At 40.4% G+C, this 27,209-nt stretch overlaps 1 protein-coding gene and 1 long non-coding RNA gene across 3 annotated transcripts in view; one reads left to right on the top strand and one right to left on the bottom strand.

The window, feature by feature from the left end:
• The window catches only part of LOC149179934 (uncharacterized), a 47,120-nt gene extending 27,317 nt beyond the window's left edge, over window positions 1–19,803 (top strand). The window contains exon 3 of the long non-coding RNA XR_016256886.1: window positions 19,401–19,803. This is a non-coding gene — a long non-coding RNA (uncharacterized LOC149179934). The remainder of the gene's footprint in view (window positions 1–19,400) is intronic.
• Window positions 1–27,209, bottom strand: part of LOC149179933 (ras-related protein RABC1-like) — a 270,374-nt gene that overhangs the window by 224,361 nt on the left and 18,804 nt on the right. For both annotated transcript variants that reach the window (XM_089415850.1, XM_089415851.1), the window contains exon 2: window positions 18,445–18,649. In XM_089415850.1, coding sequence (XP_089271976.1) covers window positions 18,445–18,592 — 148 coding nt within the window. In that variant the 5' untranslated portion in view covers window positions 18,593–18,649. The remainder of the gene's footprint in view (window positions 1–18,444; window positions 18,650–27,209) is intronic.

The following is a 27,209-nucleotide window of genomic DNA, read 5'->3' as shown; positions in this document are numbered from 1 at the left end:
CATAATTAGGGCTAGATATCCTGTTTTGGTTGGCTGTTATATGCATTGTAGTTTTCAGAATTCAAAAGTTAATCCTAGATTTATTCATTAATTTAGCTATGTTTTACTTGTTTATAACTTGTTTTTAGGGATAAATTATATTGCTATTATAACTTGTTTACTGCTGTAAATTTCTACCTTTTATGCAAGTTTTACAATAGCCATTAGTAATTATCAGATTTGAGTGGTTTGGGGATTGTTAAATTGCCTAAGATTGTTTCTTGGTAAACACCTAGCCCTAGAATACCTTAAACAAATCTGGGATTTGTTGAAATTTAGGTATAGCTTGGAAGGTATTTCCGCTTGGTGAAAACCCACAAAAAGGAAGTTGTTGGGCAAGTTACACAAGTTTGGGGTTTTGGACCCAAAGCAGTGGGTTTAAAACAAGAAAGAAAAATATTTTATATTTTTGAGTCATGTAGGCTCAGGTCGGCCAGCTAGGCCAAGGGTCATGACCATTGGGGTTTCCACCCCTTAAACTAGTATATATATGAGGCCAATGGAGTGGCAAATCACAAGGTGAGAAGGACTTCATCTTGTGGAGCAAAGAAGTGCTAGAGGAGCTACAGTGTGTCCAAGAGGAGGTTGAGTTTGGAAGAGTTCTTTCTGTGGTAGAGAAGGGCGAGGTAATTTGTTTTAGAGGAAGCCGAGCTTCGTGTAGGAGCACTGAAGTTAGGCTATAGTTAACGTCACAAGAAGGTGGTCTGAGGCTGCAGGAAGAAGGCACAAACCGTAGGGCTACAGAGCAGTAGAAGAACTACATGGCTTCGATTTGTAGGCTGAGGGTTTGATCAAGGGGCCGAGGCCATAGAAAGATATAGGCAGGAGGCCAAGGGCAGTAGGGTTGCTAAGAAGGCTAATCATGTGTGATTAAGGGCTGTTGGAGAATCCAATAAGGAAACAAGATATCCACTGGTGAAGAAAGGTGGGCTGAATTGGATAGGAAGGCTAGTTGACTTGTGAAGGCTGGCGAGTTGATGGTAAGTGTGAAGGTTTTTGGGTGAAGGAATACCTAACGACAAGATATTTAGTGCTGGTACAGTATAGGAGGGTTGATTTAGCGTTGTAAGGAAGATTGTTAGGTGAAGGGAAAGACCTAACAACAAGGAGTTTTGATGCTGATAAATACAATGGACTAAAGGAGAAATCCCACTGTGAGCAGCTGTGTGACAGGGCATTGAAAGGAGCCAATCCCCATGTGTCAAGGAGGAAAAGGATAGCCAGGACAAAGGACAAAATGAGTTGATCTTCTATGCACAACAAGACTAAAAGGGCTAATTGCAAAGGAGTGTCAACCAACAAGTAAGTTGAGTGTTTTGTCATTGTTTTTGTTGGGCAGATTAAGGGTCTGAAGGATTAGACCTCAAGCCCTAGCTGCTGTATACTATATATACTAGTTTGTATCAAGGTTTCTGAAGGGCCATGATCCCTGGTACGGGGGCCCTAGTGTTTTCTTATTGATGTATTAATGAGACACGAGATTTTGAACCATAAAACTTGATTTAACTGTTGATGTTTTTCGTTGTTCAAAGTTGTTAAGTTGAGCACTTCTAGTGTGTTTATGTTCTAGTCTAAACATAAACCTAACCTAGGGTGCAACGGAATTTCAACATGGTATTAGAGCTAGGTTTAAAGAATAGGTGGATTAGAGTGTGCATAGGAAGCAACTTAAGAGGGACCTATGAAATTGATAGACATGGAACAATAAGTTCAGACATGGATATGTGGCCTTGACTGGTTTGGTGATGAGGATGGTTGGGAGTTCTGGTGGATTAGTGGAGAACTCAGTGCACAACAGTATGTTGAATGGCGAGTTGCAGATCATGGACTTTGGATGACTTGCCAAAGTTTGTTGAGATAGTTCAAGTGCCTTAGCAAGGAATGCTTTTGCATGGACGAGATAGCTCCGTGTGGATGGGAGGTTGATCGTGAGATAGTATCTTCATTGGGTCGTAGGGTTGCACATCTGACAATGGAGCGATGTGCACATGAGGTATTTGACCCAGGAGGATGAGGACTCTTGCAGAGTTGAGTTGTGATGGTTTGAGTGGATTAGACCTAGTGTTCGACTGCAACTTGAGACTGACTTTGGAAGGACACAAGTTTAGTAACAACCTTTCCGAGAGGGAAAGTAGAGTGAGTTAGTGAAGGTTGTGTAGGCTTAGAGGGAGTCTAGCTTTAGAGGGAGACTGCAAAGGAAAGCCAACTGCCCAGTGGATACTGATTTTGGGTAGCTGGATGTGGAATTTCTCCAAAACCCAGAAATCGTTTGGAGAAATTCCACCTGGATGAGGAGTTATTAAAATAATTCATATTTTAATGGGTTCCTAAGTCTAAACTTCGGAAAATAAAAATATTAATGGGTATTAATAAGAATATGGGTGAGAAACTTCTAAGTGACGAGGATCAAGTCTGTTAATCTTAGCCGTTGATTATGGACTTGATCTTGGCCGTTGATTCATCAACAGGAAAGGTATAAGAGGAGGCTTGAGGGTTAGTTGGAGATATACTGGAGAGATCAAAGAGTTCGATTTTCTGGGGCGAGGTTTACTAAGAAAATCGAGTTAGTGATCTGAGTTGCAGTGAGAGAGGGGCAATTCGGAAGAGGGACTTCAGGCCAAGGCCGAGAATGCATAGAAGAGAGGCAGAGTAGCACCAGGAGAGACAACGCAACTCCAGAGAGGGTGACGTAGAAGCCAGAGGGGTTGACACAGTCATTTAGAGGCAGCGTTGGGGTTTCTGTGAGGCAGAGAGAGCAGCAGTTCAACATATCGATTTTTGAGCAAGGAAGGCTCACTGGGAGGGTGATGCAGCTCCTAGAGGAGGTGACGCAGTTCCAGCGCAGAGCTTGGAGCAACCATCACTACCCAGCAGCGCTGGGGTTTTTGTGAGGCAAACAAAGCAGCAGTTCAAAATATCGATTTTTGAGCAAGGAAGGCTCACTGGGAGGGTGATGCAGCTCCTAGAGGAGGTGATGCAGTTCCAGCGTAGAGCTTGGAGCAACCATCACTGCCCAGCACTGGGAACAACATTGTCATCTGTGGGGTTTGATCATCCAGTTGTTGGATTTGCCAAAATATCTGTCTCCGGATAGAGGTACTTCTGCCAAGTTTATTCTCTGTTGGGTGAGCCGGATTTGGCACCCTAGTTGTATTCAGAAATCTGCTTAATAATACAAACCCTCTATATGCTACACCAGTTTTCCTGAATTGGGTTTTTCTGGGGACGATTGTCCAAAAATAACGGTGTCCCTTGTGTATTTGTCTCATTCTATTTTCAGTTCATGATCTGTATGTATGTGTAGTCTGCAACAGTGTTTTTCATTGCTGTTTAAATAATTAAATAACTTGTTGAATGTAAAAACAAGTAGGAGATGATAAACCAATGATTGCAGTAGGATTTCTGATGTGTAGATTCATAAATTTTCACATGGTATCAGAGCATTGTAGATCATAGGAGATTGAAGACACCAGTGGAGATATCCAGAGAATTTGCTGCAGAGAAGCAACTGTCCCAAGTGACAGTGTTGTTTCAGAGGCAGAGGAGCAACTGCAAGAGTGACATAGACCCAGAGGAGTGACGTAGAGGCTCACACAGTGCCTGTGTCAGCATTTTGAGCTTACAGAGGGTGACGCAGAGCTAGAGAGGAGCCCACGCAGTGACTGTGTCAACTCTCTAGGCCAGCGCGTATCCTGAAAGGTTTGAATAAGCCAGTTGCGGGGCTGGAGGAGCAATCCAAATTTGATTTGAGGAGTTGGTGGGGTGTTGTTTTTGTTGGTGCAAAACAATGTCTGTGGAGACAGAGCCGAGGTAGAGGGAGTCGCTGCCTTGACAGATTTCTAGTCAAAGAAATCTAGATCCGGGTTGTAGTAGCAAAGGAGGATTGGAGAGGAGTGATTTGACATTTGGCCGGAAGATTTCTATGAAGGAAATTAGGACTCCGATGGAGTCTAGAGGAGCTTGTTCCTTAGAGGGTTTCTTGCGCCAACGAAATCCAGATCCAAGTCTTGCTAGATTGGCAACAGGAGAGGGAGAAGAGAACTAGTCCTATTTTTGAGCAGAGATGGCAGTGAATGGGTTGAGGGTTCAGGATAGATTGGATGGAGCATCCAATTTTGCCATCTGGAAGGCCAGGATCTTGACAATCCTAGACAAACATCGCATCAAGGACTATGCCTTGAAAGCAGTTGCTGTTCCGGTCGACGTTGATCCTTTGGAGAAGTACGAGGAGGCCTAGGCGAAGGCCAAGTGCATGATCCTAGACGGGGTCAAAGATCATGTAGTACCACGCACTATTGAGAAGGACACAACAAGGGAGATGTGGGAGGCGCTGACCACCTTGTACCAGGGCTCTTCCATCCAACGGAAGATGTTATTAGAAAATCAGCTGAGGCAATACCAGATGCAGAAGGGAGAGGATATCGATTCCTTCCTTCTTAGGTTGAAATGGATTTGCAACCAGTTGAATTTTGTGGGGTCTACACCAGATCTTGAGTTCATGCTCAGGACTGCCCTAAATGCAGTCACTAAGGACTGGGAGACTTTTGTCCAAAGTATCTTGGGATGAGTGACTCTCCCTAGTTGGGAGGAGATGTGGGCAGCTCTTCGACAAGAAGAGCTTAGGAGGTTGACCAAGACAGGGAGTAGTGGCAAGGGAGCCTGCGTCAAGAAGGAGGAGGATGCAACTCTCACATCATCGGGACAACAAGGGCAACAGAAGAGAAAGAAGAAGGACATAACCAAGGTCAGATGCTTTAATTGTGGGGAATTGGAACATTATGTTGCTCAGTGCCCCCGAAAGAAGGGCAGGGGGGAGGCTTCTGACTCAAAGGCTGCTCCAACGAAAGCTGACAAGGAAGGCAAGGATGACGATTGCGCCATGAGTGCTCATGCAGCTCTGGAGAAGAGGTGGGGCGACATCGAGTTGTAGTCGGGAGGACTATATGAGGGGCAGGATCCTTGAGGTACCTAAACTCTTGGATCACATATGGCTATGGGATCCCTTAACGATAGTGGCAAAATGACGGGTGTCGGTTGGAGCAAGGTGTGATGGAGCGACAACGGCAGAGCTAGAGTGCCAAAGTCTGAGGCAACATAGTGGATGTTGTAGCAGTGTGAAAGGCACAAAGCAAATTGCAACAACAGAGGGTTAGCACAAATTAGCAGTAGAGGTAGCTTCAGCATCACGAGGCATCCAGACTGACAAACATGTCAATTTTTGGGTGAAGTTTTAGTTACTTCTCAGCAACTGAGTTGCAGTGTAGGAGTTAGCAGTGGCAGTGTTATGGGCAACATGATGTAACGTTGTAACGTTTTGAGAGGGAGTTGTAGTGGTAGTGGCAGAGTCATGGGCAGCAGTACAGGAAGCAATAGTGCAATGGATGAAGGGTAGCAGGCCAAGAATCAGCAGCACAGAGGACCGATGTAGTGGATCAGTGTAGTACTTCTATTGAGAAGTATTGCTAGAGCACATTCCTCGCTAAGAGGGAGTGTTGATTTTGGGTAGCATCGGATGTGCTCTAGCTCTGAAATTTTGTGCAGGGGCTAGAATACATGAGATCTCCAGAACCCATAAATCGTTTGGAAAAATTCCACCCAGATGAGGAGTTATTAAAATAATTCATATTTTTAATGGGTTCCTAAGTCTAAACTTAGGAAAATTAAAATATTAATGGATATTAATAAGAATATGGGTGAGAAACGTCTAAGTGACGAGGATCAAGTCTGTTTTAGTCTTAGCCATTGATTAGGGACTTGATCTCGGCCATTGATTCATCAACAGGAAAAGTATAAGAGGAGGCTTGAGGGTTAGTTGGAGATATACTGGAGAGGTCAAAGAGTTCGATTTTTTGGGGCGAGGCTTGCTGAGAAAATCGAACTAGTGATCTGAGTTGCAGTGAGAAAGGGGCAGTTTGGCAGAGGGACTTCAGTCCAAGGTCGAGAATACATAGAAGAGAGGTAGAGGAGAGACAACGCATCTCCAGAGAGGGTGATGCAAAAGCTAGAGGGTATGGCGCAGTCATTTAGAAGCAGCATTGCGGTTTCTCTGAGGCAAAGAGAGCAAAAATTCAGAATATTGATTTCTGAGCAAGGAAGGCTCACTGGGAGGGTGACGCAGCTCCTAGAGGAGGTGACGCAGTTCCAGCGCAGAGCTTGGAGTAGCCATTGCTGTCCAGCACTGGGAACAACATTGTCATCTATGGGGTTTGATCATCCAGAGCTGGATTTGCCAAAATTTCTGTGTCCGGATAGAGGTACTTCTGCCAAGTTTATTCTCTGTTGGGTGAGCCGGATTTGGCACCCTAGTTGTATTTAGAAATCTGCTTAATATTACAAACCCTCTATATGCTGCACCGGTTTTCCTGAATTGGGTTTTTTCTGGGGACGATTGTCCAAAAATAACTGTGTCCCTTGTGTATTTGTCTCATTCTATTTTTAGTTCATGATCTGTATGTATGTGTAGTTTGCAATAGTGTTTTTCATCGTTGTTTAAATAATTAAATAACTTGTTGAATGTAAACACAAGTAGGAGATGATAAACCAGTGATTGCAGTAGGATTTCTGATGTGTAGATTTAGAATTTTTCACATGGAAGTCTACACTCTAAACCTTCTGGTTCATTAGAAAGAGTGGAGTTTTCAGCCCATGCAAGGACAGTCACAAACCATGCAGGGACATTCATGGTGCTGCAAGGAAAGTCATGGGCCATATGAGGACAATTATGGTGCACGTAAGGAAAATTCATGCTGCACCCAAGGACAATCATGCACCATGCAAGATAAATCTTGGCCAAGTACAAAAGAAGACGTGACACATACAAGGACAATTATGGCCATATAAGGAAAGTCATGACTCATGCGACGATAGTCATTAGCATGCAAGGAAAGTCTTGACTCATGCGAGAACAATCATGAGTACTAGGCAAGTCATGGAGTTGGAGATTTCAAGGTGTGATGGAAATACCTTCCTCACTAAGAGGGAGTGTTGATATTTGGGTAGCTCAAAAGGTATTTATTAGTGGTGAAAACCCACAAAAAGGAAGTTGTTGGGCAAGTTAACCACGTTTGGGGTTTTGGACCCAAAGAAGTGGGTTTAGAACAAGAAAAATAATTAATTTTGTATTTTTCAGTCATGTAGGCTCAGGTCGGCCAGTTACGCCAAGGGTCATGACCGTTTGGGCTTTTGCCCCTTAAACTAGTATATATATGAGGTCAATGGAGTGGCAAATCACAAGGTGAGAAGGACTTCATCTAGTGGAGCAAAGAAGCCCTAGAGGAGCTGTAGTTTCTCCAAGAGGAGGCCGAGTTTAGAAGAGTTCTTTTTGTAGCTGAGAAGGTCAAGGTAATCTGTCCTAGAGGAAATTGAGTTTTGTGTAGCAGGGTCGAAGTTAAGCCATAGGAAGGTGTTCTGGGGCTATAGGAAGAAGGCACAGGCCTCAGGGCAGGAGAAGAACTGCAGAGCTCAAATATGTAGGCCGAGGGTTTGATCAAGGGGCCGAGGGCACAAAAAGCTACAGGTAGGAGGCTAAAGGCAGTAGGGTTAGTGAGAAGGACAATCATGTGTGGTTAAGGGTTGATGGAGTAGTTAGCAATGCAACAAGATATCCACTAGTGAAGAAAGGTAGGTCGAATTGGATAGGAAGGATAGCTGAGTTGCGAAGGCTGGTTGAAGCTGCTAAGTGTGAAGGTTTTTGGGTGAAGGAATACCTAACAACAAGATATTTAGTGCTAGTACAATGTAGGAGGGCTAATTCAGGGTTATAAGGAAGATTGTTAGGTCAAAGGAAAGACCTAACAATAAGGAGTTTTGATGCTGATAAATATAGTGGACTGAAGGAGATGTCCCACTATGAGCAACTGTATGATAGGGCATTGAAAGGAGCCAATCCGTGTGTGTCAAGGAGGCAAAGGGTAGTAGGGACCAAAGGAAAAAGGAGTTGATCTTCTATGGACAAAATGACTGAAAGGGTTGATTGTAAAGGAGTGTTAACCAGCAAGTAAGTTGAGTGTTTTTTCATTGCTTTTGTTGGGCAGATTGAGGGTCTGAAGGATTAGACCTGAAGCCCTAGTTTTTCTATACTATGTATACTAGTTTGTATTAGGGTTTTTGAAGGGCCATGATCCCTAATACGAGATCCCTAGTGTTTTCTTATTAATGGATTATTGAGAAACAATATTTTGGGCCATAAAACTTGTGTACTATTATTGATTTCAATGTTGATATTTTCCGTTGTGCAAAATTAGTTAAGTTGAGCACTTCTAGTGTGTTTATGTTCTAGTCTAGACATAGACCAGACCTAGGGTGCAAGGGAATTTCAACAGAATTGACCTTCACTAACCATCTAAACCCTATCTCACTTAATATATCTCGTTGGTGGTATTTTAGGTAGCTACTTAGGAGGCTGTAGACTTGATTGTATCTTGCTTTAGGAGTTGTAATTCCTACTAAGGAAGCTTCCCTTGTGGTGTGTTACTACCCAAATTGTACTAATTGGTGAAAGCCCTAATCCACACGGGACAAATCAAGGGACAATCTCTAGGAAGGTCAGCATTGTCACCTTAGCAACCTATCCTCTACACTTTAGGTTGACTCTCCTTTGTGTGAAAATTTCAAGTCTGAAATCCTATTGCAGCAACTGGAATTAATTCTTCTAATTGTTAATTAATTTAACAATTTATTTGCTATGACAAATATTGAATAAATCACACTACAACCTTCACAAATAAAATTGTAGAAAATAATAGTGCTGGAAGATGAGAAATGGTAGCACACACATGAAAATTGACACAATTATTTTTGGACAAATGTCCCTGGAAAAACCCATGCAATAGCTAAGGAAATGTTGCACGAATGAAACGGGGACGTTTTTTGGAAGCGGGGATGAGGAAGTGTCATTTCCCAAAAATCTAGGAAGCGAAGCGTCTGCTATATATATATATTTTTTATATTTTTTTGGCATTTATACTCAAAACAAACATCCCAAATACCAAATTAGTTGTAGAAGACATGAAAACATGCATATTTTTGCATAAATCAAGATAGATATAGCATCCATTGTACATTAATGATTAATTATTCGAGCATCAACCATTTAGATGCATCAACCATCTAGAATCTAGATTCTTCTCCTCTTGTCTAGCCTTTGCCTCTACCTGGATTGTCTAGGGATATTAGTCAACATTTCCCAATTTTGATCAAACTACCTAATTCAAGACTTAAAATATGGTAGAAAAAGCTTAACATGCTTGATCGATGATTTTGACTTGATTGAAAGGTAATTTTTTGCTAAGGGCGTGACAAAGGAGTTCAACAATTAACACCACCAACACTAGGGTACATATAGGGCTTGGTGCTCTTGATTAAATGCTAATCGCATACCTTCATACTTGATATAATCTAATGAAATGCCACAATCCCATTGATCCTAAATTCTTGAAAACTGTTAAGTCTGCTGAATTTTGAATAGGATATGAAATTCTATTTTCTCCATATGAAGTCCAATGAGGCTGGAACCACTCTCAAACATCCTGAGTCAATTCATGGTAATGTTAAAAATTTAAGTAAAAGGATGAAAATGAAAAATAAAGGGGAATGTCACTTTTACTTTAAGAATTAACATTACCATGAGGGAGCATCTGCTATATATATATATATTATATATATATTTTTTGCCTTCATTCCTCACCCTAACCCAAGGTGGACCCACCCCCAGCAAGCAAACTCACCAAAAAAAAATAAAATAAAAAAAATCGATTTTTTTAGGCCGCGCGGCGCTTTTTCCAGAAGCGTGTATGGAACCGTACGATTCGCCCTCCGGAGCGTCGCGCGGCGCTTTTTCTGGAAGCGTGTATGGAACCGTACGATTCGCCCTCCGAAGCGCCGCGCTTCGTACGGCTGAAGCGACGTACGAAGCATGCTTCGGAGATTCAGAAGCGTGCTTCGGAGGGACGCTTCTGGAATTTCCAGGAAGTGTCCAAAACAGCCGGAACCGCGTTTCCAAATTTTGGAGTCGCGCTTCCGGGGACGCTTCCTATACGAATCCGTACGGGACACGCTTCGGGCCTTAGATCCAGGGGGGGACGTTTCCTGCAACATTGAGCTAAGGGTTTTATATTATTAAGCAGCAACGAAATTTTGAGTACAATCTGTGGATGCCTAACTGACAATCCAATCAGAAAAATAAACTGGCTAAAATATCTGTGAGGCAATTACCTCAACACCACGCCTGACCCTGCTTTGACAACTGACAAATCTGGCTAGTCGTATAGCCTCTGCACAGACCCCAACTCGCTAAGCCCGAAACTGCAAGGAAAAGTGATGTCCTGGTTGACTCTGCCTTTGGGAGAAATTCGCTTGGCCTCCTAGAGAATTTCTGGACCAATAGCAACTGAATTCCTCTCTCCTTCAGCAAAATCAATCTCATTCTGAAGCTTCTGCGTTGCCTTTGTGCAGCTCCATTGGGAAATACAACTCTTCTGCTACTAACTCTCCGGATCTAGAAAAACTTTCCTCCGGACTCACTGCCCCTGCCCCTCTCTGTCTCTGCTTCTCTTCTGAAGCTCGAACTCTTCCGGCCACTGCCTCCGGAGAATCGACCTCAAGTGTCTTGCAAGTGTGTTCTCCATCTTCCCATCGACTTCTTCTTATAATCTTCTATTGGACCTCTAACGAACAAGATTAATGCTTAATCAAGGGATAAGATCATATCAGAGTCGATTCGTGAGTTTCTAGATGATTCACACCTTATATTAATTAATTTTGATTAATTACCTAGATTTCCTAAGTTTAGACTTAAGAAGTATTAAAAAATAGGCTAATAATCTAATTCAGACACGTCTAGGTGGAATTTCTAGAAACGATTTTTGGGTTATGGAGAACTCCTATGTTTTAGCCTCTCCACAAAGTTTCGAGACTAGAACAAACCAATGCTACAAAAACTAACACTCCCTCTTAGCGAGGAAGGTGTTCTAGTGTTGCACCACTACTACTACAACACCCTGTCTCTATATCACCTCTCTGTCACGCCGCTGATGTTTGGCCACTTTGACTGCCTGCCATTGCCCTCCAACCACTGCGCAACTCTAATGTTGCGTCCATGCTGCTGCTGACACTACTATGCTGCTGCCAACCCTACATCTGCACTGCAACTCCCTCTCATTTGTTGCTGCTCCCTCTCATCTGTTGCTACTGCAATTGCAACAACTGCAAATGAGAAAAATCCTAAATATAGAATCAACTATGTCTGCTGCATTTGTCTCTTGAGTCCTGAATGCTACTAGCACCTGCATTGCCCACTGAAGAATCTGTGTTGTTGTTGACTTTGCTACTGAGCCTCCTGCTCTGTTGCCAACAATGCACTGCGCTCTTCAGCACCTGATTGCTACTAGTCTGCAACTGTCACTCCGAAATCTGACTGCATCAACTGACACTGATCCATCCTGCTATTGAATACTGTGGGCCCCTGTAGCAAGGTAATGATCCATGAGGACACCTTAACGGACCCTGCCCATCTCTGCAACTCTGGGACTATAGCTCCATGTTGCCCCACCTTTCTCCTGGAGGTATAGCTGCAAACATAACAAACTCTTCCTCCAGCATGGAGGACAACTTGTCTATCTCAGTAGACACTGCCACTTGGTCCTGCTTCTCCATTTTGTCCTTTTTCCTGAGAGGACACTGCGTACTGTAGTGGCTGAGCTCACCACATCTGAAGCGCGTGACCTTTGACAGGTCCTTCTTCTTCTTCTCCCCTTGTCCCTAGCTAGGACCCTTCGATGCTAGAGCCACATTCTCCTCTTCCTTCTCACCTTGCCCTTGTTGCTACTTCCACTGATGGTGCTCTTTACTAGAGCTCGCCTCAACTCCTCCCGCTGTAGATCGACCCACATCCTATCCCATCCAGGCAAAGTGTCTCTGTCCAAAATACTTTGGATAAACACCTGCCAATCCTCCGAGACACTGTTCAGTGCCAATCGTACAAGCTCTATGGGTTGGGGTGCCTCACCAATGGCTGCGTGTTGATCTTGGACCTCCTGAATCTTGGTGAGGAAGGGATCTATGCCTTCACCCTTCTGCATCCTGATGCTTCTCAGCGTCTCACGGAGAAACATCTTCCACTGCTTGGAAGAACTCTGACATAATGTGGAGAGAGCATCCCACATCTCCTTGGCAGTACCTTTGCCAACTACATGTGAGACTATATGATCTTGAAATCCATCCAAGGTCATCCGCTTCGCCTTCGCCATTTCTTTTCTGTATTCCTTCAACTGATCCGCATCTTGGGGTATTGCTACCACATTTTCTGCATAGGTCTTCAGACCATGCTCATCAAGGAGAAAGGACATTTTGGCCTTCCAAATGACATAGTTGGAGGCACCGTCCAATCTGTCTTGATCTCTGAGCCCAGTTGTGGCCATCTCGAATTTGGTCGAAAACTCCCTCTTTCCCTTTGCTTGGTTGTTGGATCTGCTACTCACACTCCCTTCTGGATTGAGAAGATCTACTCACAATTACTGCCAATCTGCAGTGAAAAAATCAGATCTCTAAAACTCGAGATCCCTTGAGAGAAATTTTCCCTCTGTGTGGGATTTTCTCTTCCACTCGACGCTGATTTTGTTGCTACAAAACACTTATGCGCCCAAACAAGGAATATGCTCAACGAAAATACCTGAGCTACTGCTCCTTCTGCCTGTTGGAATCACTCAATCTGGTAAGCCGGAATTTTCTGCCAATCTGCACTGAAAAATCAAATGTCCCCAAGCAATTTGATTTGCCTAGCTCAAGCTCTACGCAACCTCCAAAAACTCGTCCTACTGCTCCTTGTTCACAACGAATTTCTGTCTTCGCTTCTGAGCTTCCTTGTCTAATCAATCACGCTCTGATACCATGTGAAAATTTCAAGTCTGAAATTTTTTGCAGCAACAGGAATTAATTCTTCTAGTTTTAATTAATTTAACAATTTATTTGCTACGACAAATATTGAATAATTCACACTGCAACCTTCAAAAATAAAACTGAGGAAAATAATAGCGTTGGAAGCTGAGAAATACTAGCACACACACATGAAAATTGACACAATTATTTTTGGAAAAATGTCCCCATAAAAACCCAACTTGGGAAAACCAGTGCAGCAACTGAGGGTTTTATATTATAAAGCAACAATGAAATCCCGAGTACAATCTATGGATGCCCAACTGGCAATCGATTCGGCAAAATAAACTGACCGAAATATCTGTGAGGTAAATACCTCAACACCACGCCCAATCTTGCTCCGACAACTAACAAATCTAGCCAGTCGTACAACCTCTACGCAGTGCTTGCGCAGACCCCAACTCACTAAGCCCGGAACTACAAGGAAAAATGTCGTCCTGGCTGTCTCTGCCTCTAGGAGAAATTCACTTGGCCTCTTGGAGAATTTCTCGAACAATAGCAATTAAATTCCTCTCCCCTTCAGCAAAATCGATCTCCCTCTAAAGCTTTTGCGTTGCCTCTGCGTAACTCCAATGGGAAATATGACCATTCTATTGACTCTCCGAATCTAGAAAAAATTTCCTCCAGACTTAATGTCCCTCCCCCTCTCTGCCTCTGTTTCCCTTCTTAAGCTCGAACTCTTTCGGCTACTGCCTCTGGAAAATCGAACTCTCCAAGGAAATCGACCTCAAAGTGTGTCACAAGTGTGTTCTCCATCTTCCCATCGACTTCTTCTTATAATCTTCTGTTGGACCTCCAACAACCAAGATTAAAACTTAATCAAGGGCTAAGATCATATCAAAGTCGATTAGTGTGAGTTTATAGATGATTCACACCTTATCTCTATTAATTTTGATTAATTAACTAGATTTCCTAAGTTTAGACTTAGGAAATATTAAAAAATAGGCTAATCATCTAATTGAGACACTTTGGGTGGAATTTCCAGAAACGATTTATGGGTTGTGGAGAAATCTTGTGTTTTAGCCTCTCCACAAAGTTTCAAGACTAGAACTCCTCCGATGCTACAAAAACTAACACTTCGACGCAAGGATGAGATGCCTCTACTAGGATTAATAAGACCAAGCTATGAAGCACAAGGTGAAGTTGAGTGTAGCCTTAGTGAAATGAGGTTTTGAAGTATTTATGGCTTTTAGAACAAGTGATTGAAGAACATAGAGATCAGTGTCAAATCCAACCAGGGAAATGGAGTCAAGGTGAATCAAATGTAAACGAGGTCATGAAGAGGTTCTCTAGAAGTTGACCTATTTTCTTCAAGGATTATGGTTTGAGACTAGAACTAAGAGGAAAAATAATCGCGCACCCAAGTAAGAGCCACAATGAGCTTTCAACCTCTAGAAGAAGGGAACTTTAAGATAAGAAGGGAACTTTAAGAGAAGAAGACCTTCCCCACCCATGACCAACTATGACTTGATAAAATTACTTAATACTTCAACCAAGGAACCATAAGGAAAAACAAAGCATGGGACCAAATAATCACCAAATCTACAAAGGAAGAAGGAAGGGCCAACCCTAGAGCTTCATCCTTCCAAATGATAAAATTATCCTTCAATAGATGGATCTTGAAAGGCTGTTAGAAAGCTTGAACATTCCACCATTAATCCTTATGCGCCAAAATAAAACCAAGAAAGAGAAGCTTCAAGAATTGAGAGCATTAACCCAGATAGAAATAAATATTTACACCATAAATGCTTCATGAAAGGTATGTTGATCAAGCCCTAGTGAGAGAGAGCTCCCAAAAATCAACCATGAGTACAAAGGAGGAAAGGCTCCTCTATTTATAGAGTGAAGCCTAACTTACTTTATAATAAAATAATACTATCTCATGTGATTCCTTTCATCTAGCCTATGGAAAGTAAAATTTCAATTGACTAACAATAAAATAAAAATGGTCAACACACATGTATAATGAACAAGATAAAGTAAACCCCCAAAGGGAGATCGTTTCCGTCAAAAAAGGAAAAATGAGTGATCAAGGTGCCACGTTTAGCCTCCAAAGGCTCTTTAAAATGTGTAGATGGTCAACATCCCTTTGAGAGTTGTGGTCCAAGCCTCAAAACATGGTGTAATAGCCTCCCAAGTAGTGTTGTAGGAATTGTTGCCCCCCCCACCATAGATTAGAAGTTTGAACAACGAATCATGCGACGCCGTGAGTGAATTGTGGACGAAAATATGCACCCAAATTTTGGAACACTGCTTTGCTTGGAAAAATCACAGTTCCTAGACATATGGGAACCGTGACGGTTCTACTGTCCGAACTACAATTCTGGCATGGTTTCACCACACTTCCCACGTGGTTTCGGAACACACTCGCACTGTTTAGTGGGGCTTTTTTTTCTTTGGAATTTCTGAACCGTTATGTGAGAAACCGTGCTTCTCGGACACTCCATGGTGCTCCCTTAATGCTCCCTAGACGCTTCCTAGATGTTCCGTATTAGTAATGTTAAATTCTTAAAGTAAAAGTGACATTCTCCTTTATTTTTCATTTTCATCCTTTTACTTACATTTTTAACATTACCATGAAATGACTTAGGATGTTTGAGAGTGGTTTCAACTTCATCGGACTTCATATGGAGAAAATAGAATTTCATATCCCATTCAAAATTCAACAAACTTAATAGTTTTCTGGATTTCAGGTTCAATTTGATTGTGGCATTTCATTAGATTTATCATGTATGAGGGTATGTGTTGACATAATCAAGAGCACCAAACCCTATATGTACCCCATTGTTGTTTGTGTTGATTGTTGAACTCCTTTGTCATGGCCTTAGCAAAAATGTACCCTTCCTTGAAGTCAAAATCATTGATCAGGCATGTTAAGCTTTTTCTACCATATTTTAAGGCTTGGATTAGGTAGTTTGATCAAAATTGTGCAACGTTCACTAATATCCCTAGAGAATCGATGTAGAGGGAAAGGCTAGACACAAGGAGAAGAATTTAGATTCTAGATGGTTGATGCTCGATTATTAATTATTAATGTACTATGGATGCCATTTCTATCTTCATTTCTATACAATATGCATGCTTTGATATATTTTCCAACTAATTTAGCATTCTGGATGTTTTTTTGAATATCAATGCAATGTTATATATTTTTGAATATAAATGCAATGTTATATAATATATATATATATAGACACTTCGCTTCTGTGGATTTTCGGAAAATGACGCTTCCGATGCTTTGCTTCCAAAAAATGCACCTGATTCATCCCTGCTTCATGCAACATTGCTCACATGTCAAGAGATGTTCAACATCTAGCCTCATAAGGTGGATGGACCTCATGGAAAGGGTGAATAATATCCCAACAAGTCGACAGCTCCTCTAAATATTGTCAAAGATCCTTGAAAGGTGCCTCCAACATGTAATCATGCCTTTGTCTCGACTCTCAAGCAAATATCCTCCACAAGGCAAGGAAAGTGCCCCTCCACATCAAATCATACATATAACACCCCATGACTCATGATGTTCACACGAGTGGGTCAGCTCTCTAAACAAGCACAAATCAGCTCCAAAAGTGATGAAAGGGAGAGCGCTCAAGGATCCTCCACACGGCATGTGACAAGCCTACCCATGCCTACACAAATGGCCCCAAAAATGCATTGGACGGTGTGACAATGCCTCATATGTGAGCTTCCTTGATAAGTGTGAACTGCCTTGAAAAACATGAAAATGCCCAAAAGTCAGGACTCAGAATGAGGCCAACTACTCAAGAAGTGTCATACTCTGTAATCACAGACCTCCTAATCATCAATATCATTAAATGCAATTAAATACCCCTGCCATCAAAACTCAAAGTACAAGGGTTAGTGAAGAAATTTACTATGGGTACCCCTGTCAAAATGAGTGGTAACATGGTGGATTTATTAGTCACTAAAAGAATGGAAATTGTTGCTAAGATGACAGTTGTATAACTTTCGATGCTCCACTAAGTCTTGGCAGCTTGTGAAGGGTTCACAGTAAGGTGCTAGATTTTGTGAAAACAGTCTTGACATTCCCAAAGGTTGGAAGGCTGACCACATCTCTGGCTGTGCCAAGCAGTGGAGAAAACAAGAGAGAGAGAAGGAACAACTAACCACCCCTACATGTTCAGCAGAATGACAAATTTCCGCCTTTGGAAATCATGATTTCTAAGGCTAAAAAGTTACCTGAGCCTAGCACTAACATTTCGGACCTCATCATCACTGAGGTTGATCCTGTTGGCACCAGTTGGGGCCTACCCCTAAAGACTATGATGACTCTCCACCCAACATTGGGCTCCCTGCTGCTATTTAACATCTTTAACTCTTTATCTCTATGCTTATGCCTGTTCTAGGGGCCATGCTTATATTTTGTGTTTATCCCTATGCTGATAGGACTTATGTGCATTTTTGGTAATTAACGAACCTGTTTTCTAGTTTTTCTACTGAGTATGGCAGTTGCATCTCTTTCTCTCTCTCTCTCTCTATATATATATATTCATCAGATTAATAGTGAATGGAAGCATTTTATTCAATAAAACTAATAGTGACAAGATGTTATATTTTACTTGGAAAGTTTCTTCCCATTCTAGAAGCTTTTTCCTAGCATTTCTTTCAGTTTCCTATGAAACCTACCCAGCTTTCCTGCCCTTACTAGACCAGCAATTCCCATTTCAGGAAATCCATATTTTGCAATTTCTTACTTCCTATTGCTAATGCTTGTGGACACATAGGGAGTTTGAAAAGAACACAAAATATCAGGGACAAAGGCCAAGTAAATTATTCAGTTTTAGACAGTTGGAAACCAAGGAGCATTTGTAGTCGTTTGCAAATCCTGTGATCACCCAAGAACAGAAAACAAGATACCTTCAACAGTATCTCAGAGGATATCAGTCTTTGAGGAGAGAAATATGGCTTGAACAGAATATTTTTTCCATAAACATGTAACTCAAGAAGAAAACTCCAAGATAGCACTTAACCCATGCAGTTGAGTACAACTGTTGTTTGTTCATGTTGCATCATTTTTCTTCTTTGCATGCAATTGTCTAGGAATCTAGGAAAGTCTACCATATTCCATTCAAGTACATTTATTTACCCTTTATAAAGTGATTGAATGGGACCATGAATAAAATTTTATTGTAGCAAATGGTCCTTGGACACCATCTCAATCTGGGATTCTGTTTTAGTAAAAACTTCTCTGTATTTAACATCTCGATGATGAACATCAACAATACCTAGACTTTTGAAAATAGAAAATCTTCTTATGAAAGCATAACATAAACTGCAAAACCAGCCTCAAGAGGCTTGTTCATGTCAACAATCTAGGGAAAATGCAGGTCCCCTTTTTTAAATTTCTAGTGTTTTAGGAAATTGATAAAGAACAAATTGTATGCAACATTGAAAAGGAAAGAAAGTCTACAAATACTATGTCAATAAATTTCTGTGGAATGGAACACGTACCTATTGTTGGTTGAACATCAAAAGTGTCAGAAGCAAATCGTAAAAGAAGACTACTCTTCCCAACTCCTGCATCTCCAACCAATAATATCTTAAAGGAATGGTCAAGATCACCCTGACTTTGTGAGGAATTCATTATCTCTGAATCCATCCCCAACTATTAAAGGGTGGCAAATAATGTTACTGTGTTGCTCGGCTCACACGAGACCTGTTGAGACAAAAAGTATTGTTGAATGATTCTTTTCTAAATAGAAACCTATCAATTCATGATTCTGTCATGCCAAACAGAAGAAAATTACAGTCTAATATATGCAAATTCATCCATGCCTACAATATCACATAGATGTTACTTTCTATACACCCCTTTCTCATATTTTCAATTAAAATAATACGCCAACATATTTAATTTCTATTAATCATAAATTTCTTATAAAATGATATATCACATAATCAATCAAGCTTTACATGACCACATCCTTTTTGTTCCTTAGGCTATCAGATGGGAGGTTAAAGACAAGGAGACCAAGCACCATGATGATGGGAGGCATAGAAGAATGGGTCATCCCAATTGACATTACAAAACTGGACGCAGGAAAACTTGGTGAGAATCATGAACTTAGGAAAAACTTTGCAAAACTCAGTAAGCATAAACTCACACATGAAAACTCGAAAAAATTGTAAGGAACCAGAGTGTTTTGCAACATTGGTCCCAATGGGCAATGGACACCTTTTCTCCTAGATGGTGGCAAGAAGAAAATGATGATGAAAGTCCCTTTGATCTGCTAGTCACAATATCCTAGTTTTTCAAATTTTCAAAGAGTCATAATTGTTATTTTGATAAAAAATTTCTTGCTAATATACATGTATTTAACAAATGCCAATGGCTTGCAATCATGTAGCCTGCTTTATTTTCTAACATGATTTTAAATCATTCTTTTACCCTTCATACTGTATGACAGGTAACCATGTGATTCTCATCACATGCTAGAGAATTTTGCACAAGTACCAGCCCCTTGTGGCATGATGTTTCGGTTCATATTGATCATCAGCACTTCAGATTGGTCTTACAGAGCTTATATGTCAGAGATCTTGCTGCATGATGATCTTATTTTGCACATTGGATGTGCTCCCCTTTGATGATTTCCTGGTGATGACAGCATGGTTTGGTTGATTTCACAAAGCGATGATGATGTTGTACACATGGTGCTCTATTGATGAGGTTTGACTTATTGTAAATTTTCATATCTTTATTTCCTTGTTCATGTTTGGTGATTATGTTTCATGTACTTGTCATCACTGTGGTGAACATTGGTTCAGTCTAGTAATGGATCATAACACTCTAAATTGTTATTGGTTGCTTCATTGTGCCATGGTGGATCATAATCATCTTTTAGATAAGTCTTGTCACTCTTGGGTTGAGTTGTGCTTCTAGAGGCCTAGGAAGGTGTAGCATGTCCACATCCCAAATCAAATTTAACACTATCGATCCTTCCCATTATTCCACACACATATTCTATTGTCTTACTCATGGTTGGTTTGTCATATGTCATAGCAAGGTTCATGCTTCATAGTCCCATGAGGAAAGCCTTATCTTAAGAGCTATAAGTTCAAGGATGACACAACCAAAGTAAAAACTTAAAAGCCAAATAACAAAGCTTGAGCTTGTTGGTTGATGTAGCTCGGACAGGTGTTCTAGCTTCAGATGGTGTCAGTGACGCTAGGAACACAATAGCGGAAAATATTTCGAAGCCCAAGTTATTCTTTTGAATTGAAATGTCTTAATTAAATTAATTAATCAATTTAAATTATTTTCCTAAGTTTTAACCTATATAAATAGATTAATTAATTAGTAATAATTGAGACATGGTCGATTTTCCTCTAGAGACTTCTAGAAAAGTTTCTAAATGATCTTAGCCATCAATTAGATCATTTCAGATCTAGATCTTGACCGTTGATTTCTCAATGAGAGATTATAAAGGAAATCAATGGGCAGTCTTGGAGATCATTTCATTGTAGTGAAGAGGGCGCAATGATAGCATGGGGTTTGACTCCAGTGAGGGTTTCAACAACAGTTGAAGCAATGAATATTTTTGAAGTTTTCTTTCATCAGTATTCTTCTAGTTTTCGATATCTGAGTTGTTGAGGCCGTGAGGGTTCTAACAAAGGTCGAGATTCTGTGTGGAGGTCGAGATTGCCAGGAGGAGGCCGTACAGATTGTCAGGAGGGCCCTACGAGTTGCCAACATAGTTGAGAGGCTAATTCTGTGTAGGCTGTGAGAATTAGAGAGCCAAAGGAGCCACATGTGTGAGGTCATGCAGGTTGTATTTGTTAGGAGAGCTCATGTTAGGTTGTAGAGGGAGCCCTTGAGCCTTCCAGTGGTCATATCGACTTGTGGAGGTGAAGAAATATTTTGTCAGAGCTTTGTTGGGGTTTGTCAAGCAGTATTGTAATATTCATCAATTGCAGTTTTCGCTGAAGATTAATAAAACTCTCATATTTGAAGAACTGGTTTTCCCTTCAAGGTTTTTCCGGGGATGTTTTGTCTGAAAATATTGTGTCCATTTTGTGATTGGTTTTCTATCAGAGTTTCCACAGTTTATTTTTGTGAATATTGCAATTGTGTTTTTATTTAGTGTTTGTAGTATATTAATTTTTCTTAGAAATAAATACATTGGATAGTTACTAGTTGATTGCAATAAGTGATATTTTTATCAATTTTTCACATGGTATCAAAGCATATTTGAAGCGCAAAGGTTTACTGGAGTGGATCAACATAGGGGTTTGGAAGAGAAAGCCAAGGGTTTAATACCCATATCAATTTCTATAGTTTGATCTAGATTTACTTGGAGGAATTTTTCAACATAGCGGGTTTAGGTTCTTTCTCCCTTTCCTGTCTAAGCAGGGTATAGATCGATCGTAGTTGCCTACAGGATCCCTAAGTTGTTTAGAGGGTTTCCCAAAGGCGGTGTATAGGGCATAACCACTAAAGCTTACAAGTAAACAAGATATGGAGATGGTGCTTATTGAATGAGCAATTCAATGGCAAATATCGTAGAGTATCTCAATAGATTGAGATAGATTCAGTGTTATTTTCTGCAGAAGAAGGCCGGATTTCCAGAGTGAGTAGCTAGTTTATCAAGTGTGAGTTCCTAGAGTCATAGGTTGATTGACTAGATCAATGAAAATTAGTTGAGGTAGTGCGAGTGGCTTTAGTGAGTTGCTGGAGGCAGTTTATTTTGCCAGAATAATTTCCCAGAGGCAGTGCACATTTCTAGAAGGCAGTGCGAGTTGGCTAAGGTAGTGTGTGTGGCTAGTTTGAGTTAGTGTGAATTGCCAAAGGTGGGCCGAGTTGCTTCCAGTGGGTTGATTAGCTTCCAAAGGTTTGATTTGACTTGCAGAGGGAGACCGTGAGGTTTTCTAGGTACTTTTGTCAGCTAGTAGAAGATACATTTATTTTTATTTTCTCTTGAGGGATTTAGTAATGGATTCAGCAAGATTGAGGGATCAAGATAGATTGGACGGTGCATCTAACTTTGGTGTCAGGAGAATCCGGTGCCTTCTTATTTAAAAGAGCATCAAAAGGAGTTTTCTATGACACATATTGCTATACTAATAGATCCTATCATGTTGCATGAGTAATAGAAAGGTGATGCTAAGGCCAAGCGTATTATTCTAGATGGGGCCAAGGACCACATAGGAAGAAGATACAACCAAGAAGATGTGGGATGCCATCAACAAACTTTTCTAGGATAAAAAGATGAATCAGAAAATGATTCTAAGAGAGAAGCTTAGAAGCACCAGACAAAATAGGGGAGGAAACGTTGTTAGTTATCTCACTTGCATTGGGATTGTCAGAGATGAGCTAGCAACCATTAGACAAAAGGTCGAGGACGAAGAGCTTGTGAGAGTAGCCATGAATGGGTTTCAAAAGTAGTGGGATGTTTTCATGCAAGTAGTTAGTGGAAGATTTGATTTTCCTACTTGGGAACGTTTGTGGAATGAATTCACACAGGAGGAGCTTCAACTAAGCCTTGTGAAAGGCAATTGTGGTACTGGCAACAGTTCCAAGCAGAAGGGAGATGACAACGAGAATGTTTCTCTTGTGAGCAAGGGCAAAGCGAAGAAGGGATCCAATAAAGGATCCAACTCCAAGGAGGAAAAGAAGAACATGTTGAAGATCAAGTGTTATGGCTGTCACGAGTTTGGCCATTACCGCAACAATTGCCCGCACAAGAAGAAATGTGACAAGAAGGGTGAGAAGCAAACATCAACAGTCACAAATGAACCTTCTAGATAGATAGAGGATGAGTTTGCGCTCATCGCTTGTAGTAGCCATCTAGGAGAGTTGTGGCGTAGTAAAATGGGCCATGGGGTACTCAAGGTGACAGGGGTTCTAGATTTGAGCATGGAGCACGATGGTGTCGAACATAGAACACCTTTCTCGCTAAGAGGGAGTGCTGGTTGATGTTGCTCAAACGTTTGTTCTAGCCTCAGGTGGCGTCAGTGATGCTGGGAACACAAGAGCAAAAAATATCTCTAAGCCCAAGTTATTTTTTTGAATGGAAATGTCAAAATTAAATTGATTATTCAGTTTTAATTATTTTCCTAAGTTTTAACTTAGGGAAATAAATTAATTAATTAGTAACAATTGAAACATGGTCGATATTCCTCTAGAAACTTCTAGAAAAGCTTCAAAGTGATCTTAGCCATCGATTAGATCATTTCATATCTAGATCTTGGCCGTTGATTTTTCAATGAGAGATTATAAAGGAAATTGATGGGCAATCTTGGAGATCATTTCATTGCAGTGAAGAGGGCACATGATAGCATGGGGTTTGAAACTAGTGAGGGTCTCAGTAGCAATTGAAGCAATGAATATTTCCAGTTTTCTTTCATTAGTATATTTCTAGTTTCTAAGATCCGAAGGAGGAATTCTCCCAATGTTTTTTCGTAGACAGGGAGGCTGAGTTATCGATGCTGTGAGGGTTCCAGGAGAGGCCGAGTTTTCTCCGAGAGAGCTCGAGATTCCTTGTGGAGGCCGAGATTGCGAGGAGGAGGTCGTACAGATTTCCAAGAGGGCCGTACGAGTTGCCAACGTAGTCGAGAGGCTAATTTCGTCTAGGCCGTGAGCATCAGAGAGCCAAAGGAGCCACACATTTGAGGTCGTACAAGTCAAAGTTGTAGAGGGAGGTTGTGAGCATTCCAGTGGTCAGATCGACTTGTGGAGGTGAAGAAATATTTCGCTGAATCTTTGCCAAGGTTTGACAAGCAATATTGTAATATTCATAAAACTCTCAGATCTAAAGAACTACTTTTCCCTTTGGGGTTTTTCTAGGGATGATTTGTCTGAAAATATTGTCCATTTTGTGATTGGTTTTCTATTAGAGTTTCTGCAATTTTTTTTTTGTGAATATTGCAATCGTGTTTTTATTCAATATTTACAATGTATTAATTTTGCTCAGAATTAAATACATTGGATAATTATTGGTCGATTGTAATAAGCAATATTTTTATTGATTTTTCACAGCTTGCTACGAGACCAATGCCCCGAGTCACGTGATTAAACAATGCATATCTAAAGAAAAAGGAATTGATCAAATGAATAAAGAATATGGAAAGAAAAAGGGGAGTAAGAAATAGTGGTAAGGAATGGTAAATCAATGCTAAAAGCACCCCCTCTTATTTTAAGGCACTCATTTGGATGAATATACTTCATGAATCTAATGTGGCTATGCAAATTAACTCTTGAAATTAACCGCCTTTGTTATATCATCCTTCATCCTTTGTAATATAGATTGATGTTGTCCTCACCATGGTTAAACTTGGCAAATGGTATTCTATGAGTTAATGTGAAGTTAGAAGATGACAATTGATGTTTCTCCACCTAATGTGATTTACATTTGACATGACTCATTGTTTATGTTGCATTGGGAATTGCATTGTCTTGAGATTTGTGTACCTGCATTGGGACTTGTGTACTTGCATCAAGATTCATAATTTCCTTGGGAGTTGTGTACACTACTTGGAGTGAAGTGATTTGCATAGAGCTTTGTGATACATGCGTTGGGAATTGTGATAAGACCATGCAGACTCCCTTGGTTACCACACATGCCATGTCATCACTCATTTTGATGGGTCCACTTGCTCTCTTGGAGCATTTGACTAAGGTTGTTGCATTCGAGGACCACACATGCCTACATTCCACTCTTTTGGCAAACTTTGAGGGGGATGCTGGATGATTTAGAGGAGGAACCCACCTTTGGAGGCCTTATTCTCACATGTTTGGCACGTTTGAGCATTTCTTGGAGCGACCCTCTTCTTTTTTTTTCGATCCACTTGTGTTAGGTTCTCATGGGGCATTTTGAAGACACTTTGTATTAATTTGATGAGTTCAACCTCCCTAGAGGGAGGATTCTGTTGTATTTTGAACATTTCTATTCCAATTTTGAGGAGGTTGTTCACTTTGTATGGGTGTCTATCCTCATGTATTGCACATGTGGCATTAGTCCACTATATTTTATTGTTGTTAACTATCCTCCTTTGTTTGTTAGAGGATATTAGTTTTTTTAGGATAGATTAGGAGTTTGTTAAGATCTAATGCTCTTCTATTGTAGAGCTTGTTGAGCTCTCCTCTTATAAATAAGTGTTGCCTCCTCATTTATAAATTGGTTGGAAGCATTTGGAATAAGGCTCTTTTGAACTTGTCTCTTGTTTAAGGATTTTTTGGTGATAGATGATCAACCTTTCATGAAATATGGCAAATGATTCTTGGAGCATACTAGTCAGGGTTCTATTATAGTTTTGGAGTTGTCAAAAGCTACTTAGGCACCATAGAGTAGTGGTATCACTATGTTGGAGAGGTAAGTTTATCTCTTGTTTATTTGCTCAAAGTGTATAAGTCTTGGTCTTACTATTCCTTGTGAAAAAAGAAACATTCATCCTCTAATCATGTGAAATAACTCTATAGTAGTTTTGGAGGCGTTGCTCACTCACTTCCATTTTCTTGTAACAATTCCTCACTAGATCTAGGACTTGTAGGATCTTGTTTTGATATCCCTAAATTCCCTTTAGATCCTTAGAAGAATTGTCCCCTCAAGGTGTATCTTCACCCCATTGCCCAAAACAAGCCAAGGCACTAGCCGACTTCCTTTTCCAACCCAAAAAAATCCCAAAATTCATCGCTTTCCTTTTTTTGTGTTTTTGCAATTTGGAATTTATTGCAGAAAATTATCATAAAAGTTAGATTTCATTTGAACCACACACACACACACACATATATATGTATGTATATAGATCCTAAATTTGGCTCTCATTACCTCAAGCAAATAAAATCATTAGAAAATTTCCTCAAAACCCTAGTATGAAATTTCCTCAAAACCCTAGTATGTCTTGCTTGTAAAGGGCCTTGCAGTGTGCTTTGTTGCAATACCTTAATAGGAAAATGATATATTGTTTAGATCTGATTTTTTTCATGGAATAAAATATGAAAAATGGTTTCAACTGATTCTAGATAGTTTAAAAGCAAATCATCCCACTTCTAGCATAAAAAACCTAGACATTTTTATTTGTTTAGGTCTCTTTATTTTCGCCGGTCTCAAATTATTTAAATAGACATAAATTTCTGGGTTTAATTCTGATTTTGACATCTTAGAATATCACACATATAGATTTGAGATTGGAATTGTCAGTTCTAGGCCTAAAGAGCTCAGACATCTTGCTCTTTCTTGTAGGAATAACTCCTACTTGTGAATAATAATTAATATCTAAATTATGTGATGAAAATGTAACAAAGTAGACCAACAATAGAAGTCTATGTAAGAATGAGAGATTTGAAGAAATGAGTGATGTTAGGGATGAATATTTCTTAAGAGATTTATGGAGAGATTAATGGAGATATTGTGGACAAAATTGAGGAAATGGTTTGAACTAAAAATCTAATTGGACACAATTGTTACGATCACCTATCATTATTTATTGTGACCACTTGTACAATACAACCACATGTAAGAATGTTTATTTAATATAATTTCCCTTGGGGGTTTCTTGAATATAATTCTTTATGTCCCTTTTTTCATGATTGGCTATTATAGCCAACAATTGGTATTAGAGCCAATGATCCATCTTGGCCCATATAAATGTGTCTATGAAGAATGTAAATCGGGTTGAGCTCAAATTGTTGAGAGTTTGTTAAAGAAATGGTGTTGGAGGATTCGAAGTGGTTTGACGTGCAACCATATGCTAGTGGATGAAGGCATGGGTGACCTAACCATAGTGAGCAAACATCATCTAGATGATGTGTGGTTGTGATCGTTGATAGAGCTACATTTATGGTCCTCAAGATAGAGCTTGACTCTGTACCAAAGTGGAGAAGTCACCATCAACATGAGAGGAGGAGAATTGCAAAGTTAGGACAAAGAATGTTTGAAGATTGATGGAGGAGGCCACATGCCAGTTGTAAAGTGAATGTGTTATGGCATTAATGAGACGGTTCTATAAGATATTAAGAAACCTGAAACTAGTCTATGTGTTTGACGGATGCGAGGAGAAGGGAGAAAGGAAGCCCAGTTCTCACAGCATGTTTGCGTGCTTCACCATAGGAAATATATCATTGTTTATGGAGGGAAATTGATCCCAACGACCTAGCTTAGATGGGTGTAGACTCTTTTTGCAGTGATGTATTTGCTTTGGACATCAAAGCGCTTGAATGAAGATAAATCGTAAACAATAGAAATGAATTGTTGACCCCATGGATAGTTTGTGCTTTTTAT

This window comes from Pinus tabuliformis, chromosome 3_2 (assembly GCF_031772625.1).
Source record: "Pinus tabuliformis cultivar Carrire ecotype Pingquan chromosome 3_2, CPIR1, whole genome shotgun sequence".
Classification (NCBI taxonomy): domain Eukaryota; kingdom Viridiplantae; phylum Streptophyta; class Pinopsida; order Pinales; family Pinaceae; genus Pinus; species Pinus tabuliformis.
This window is presented reverse-complemented; position numbering and strand designations above follow the sequence as displayed.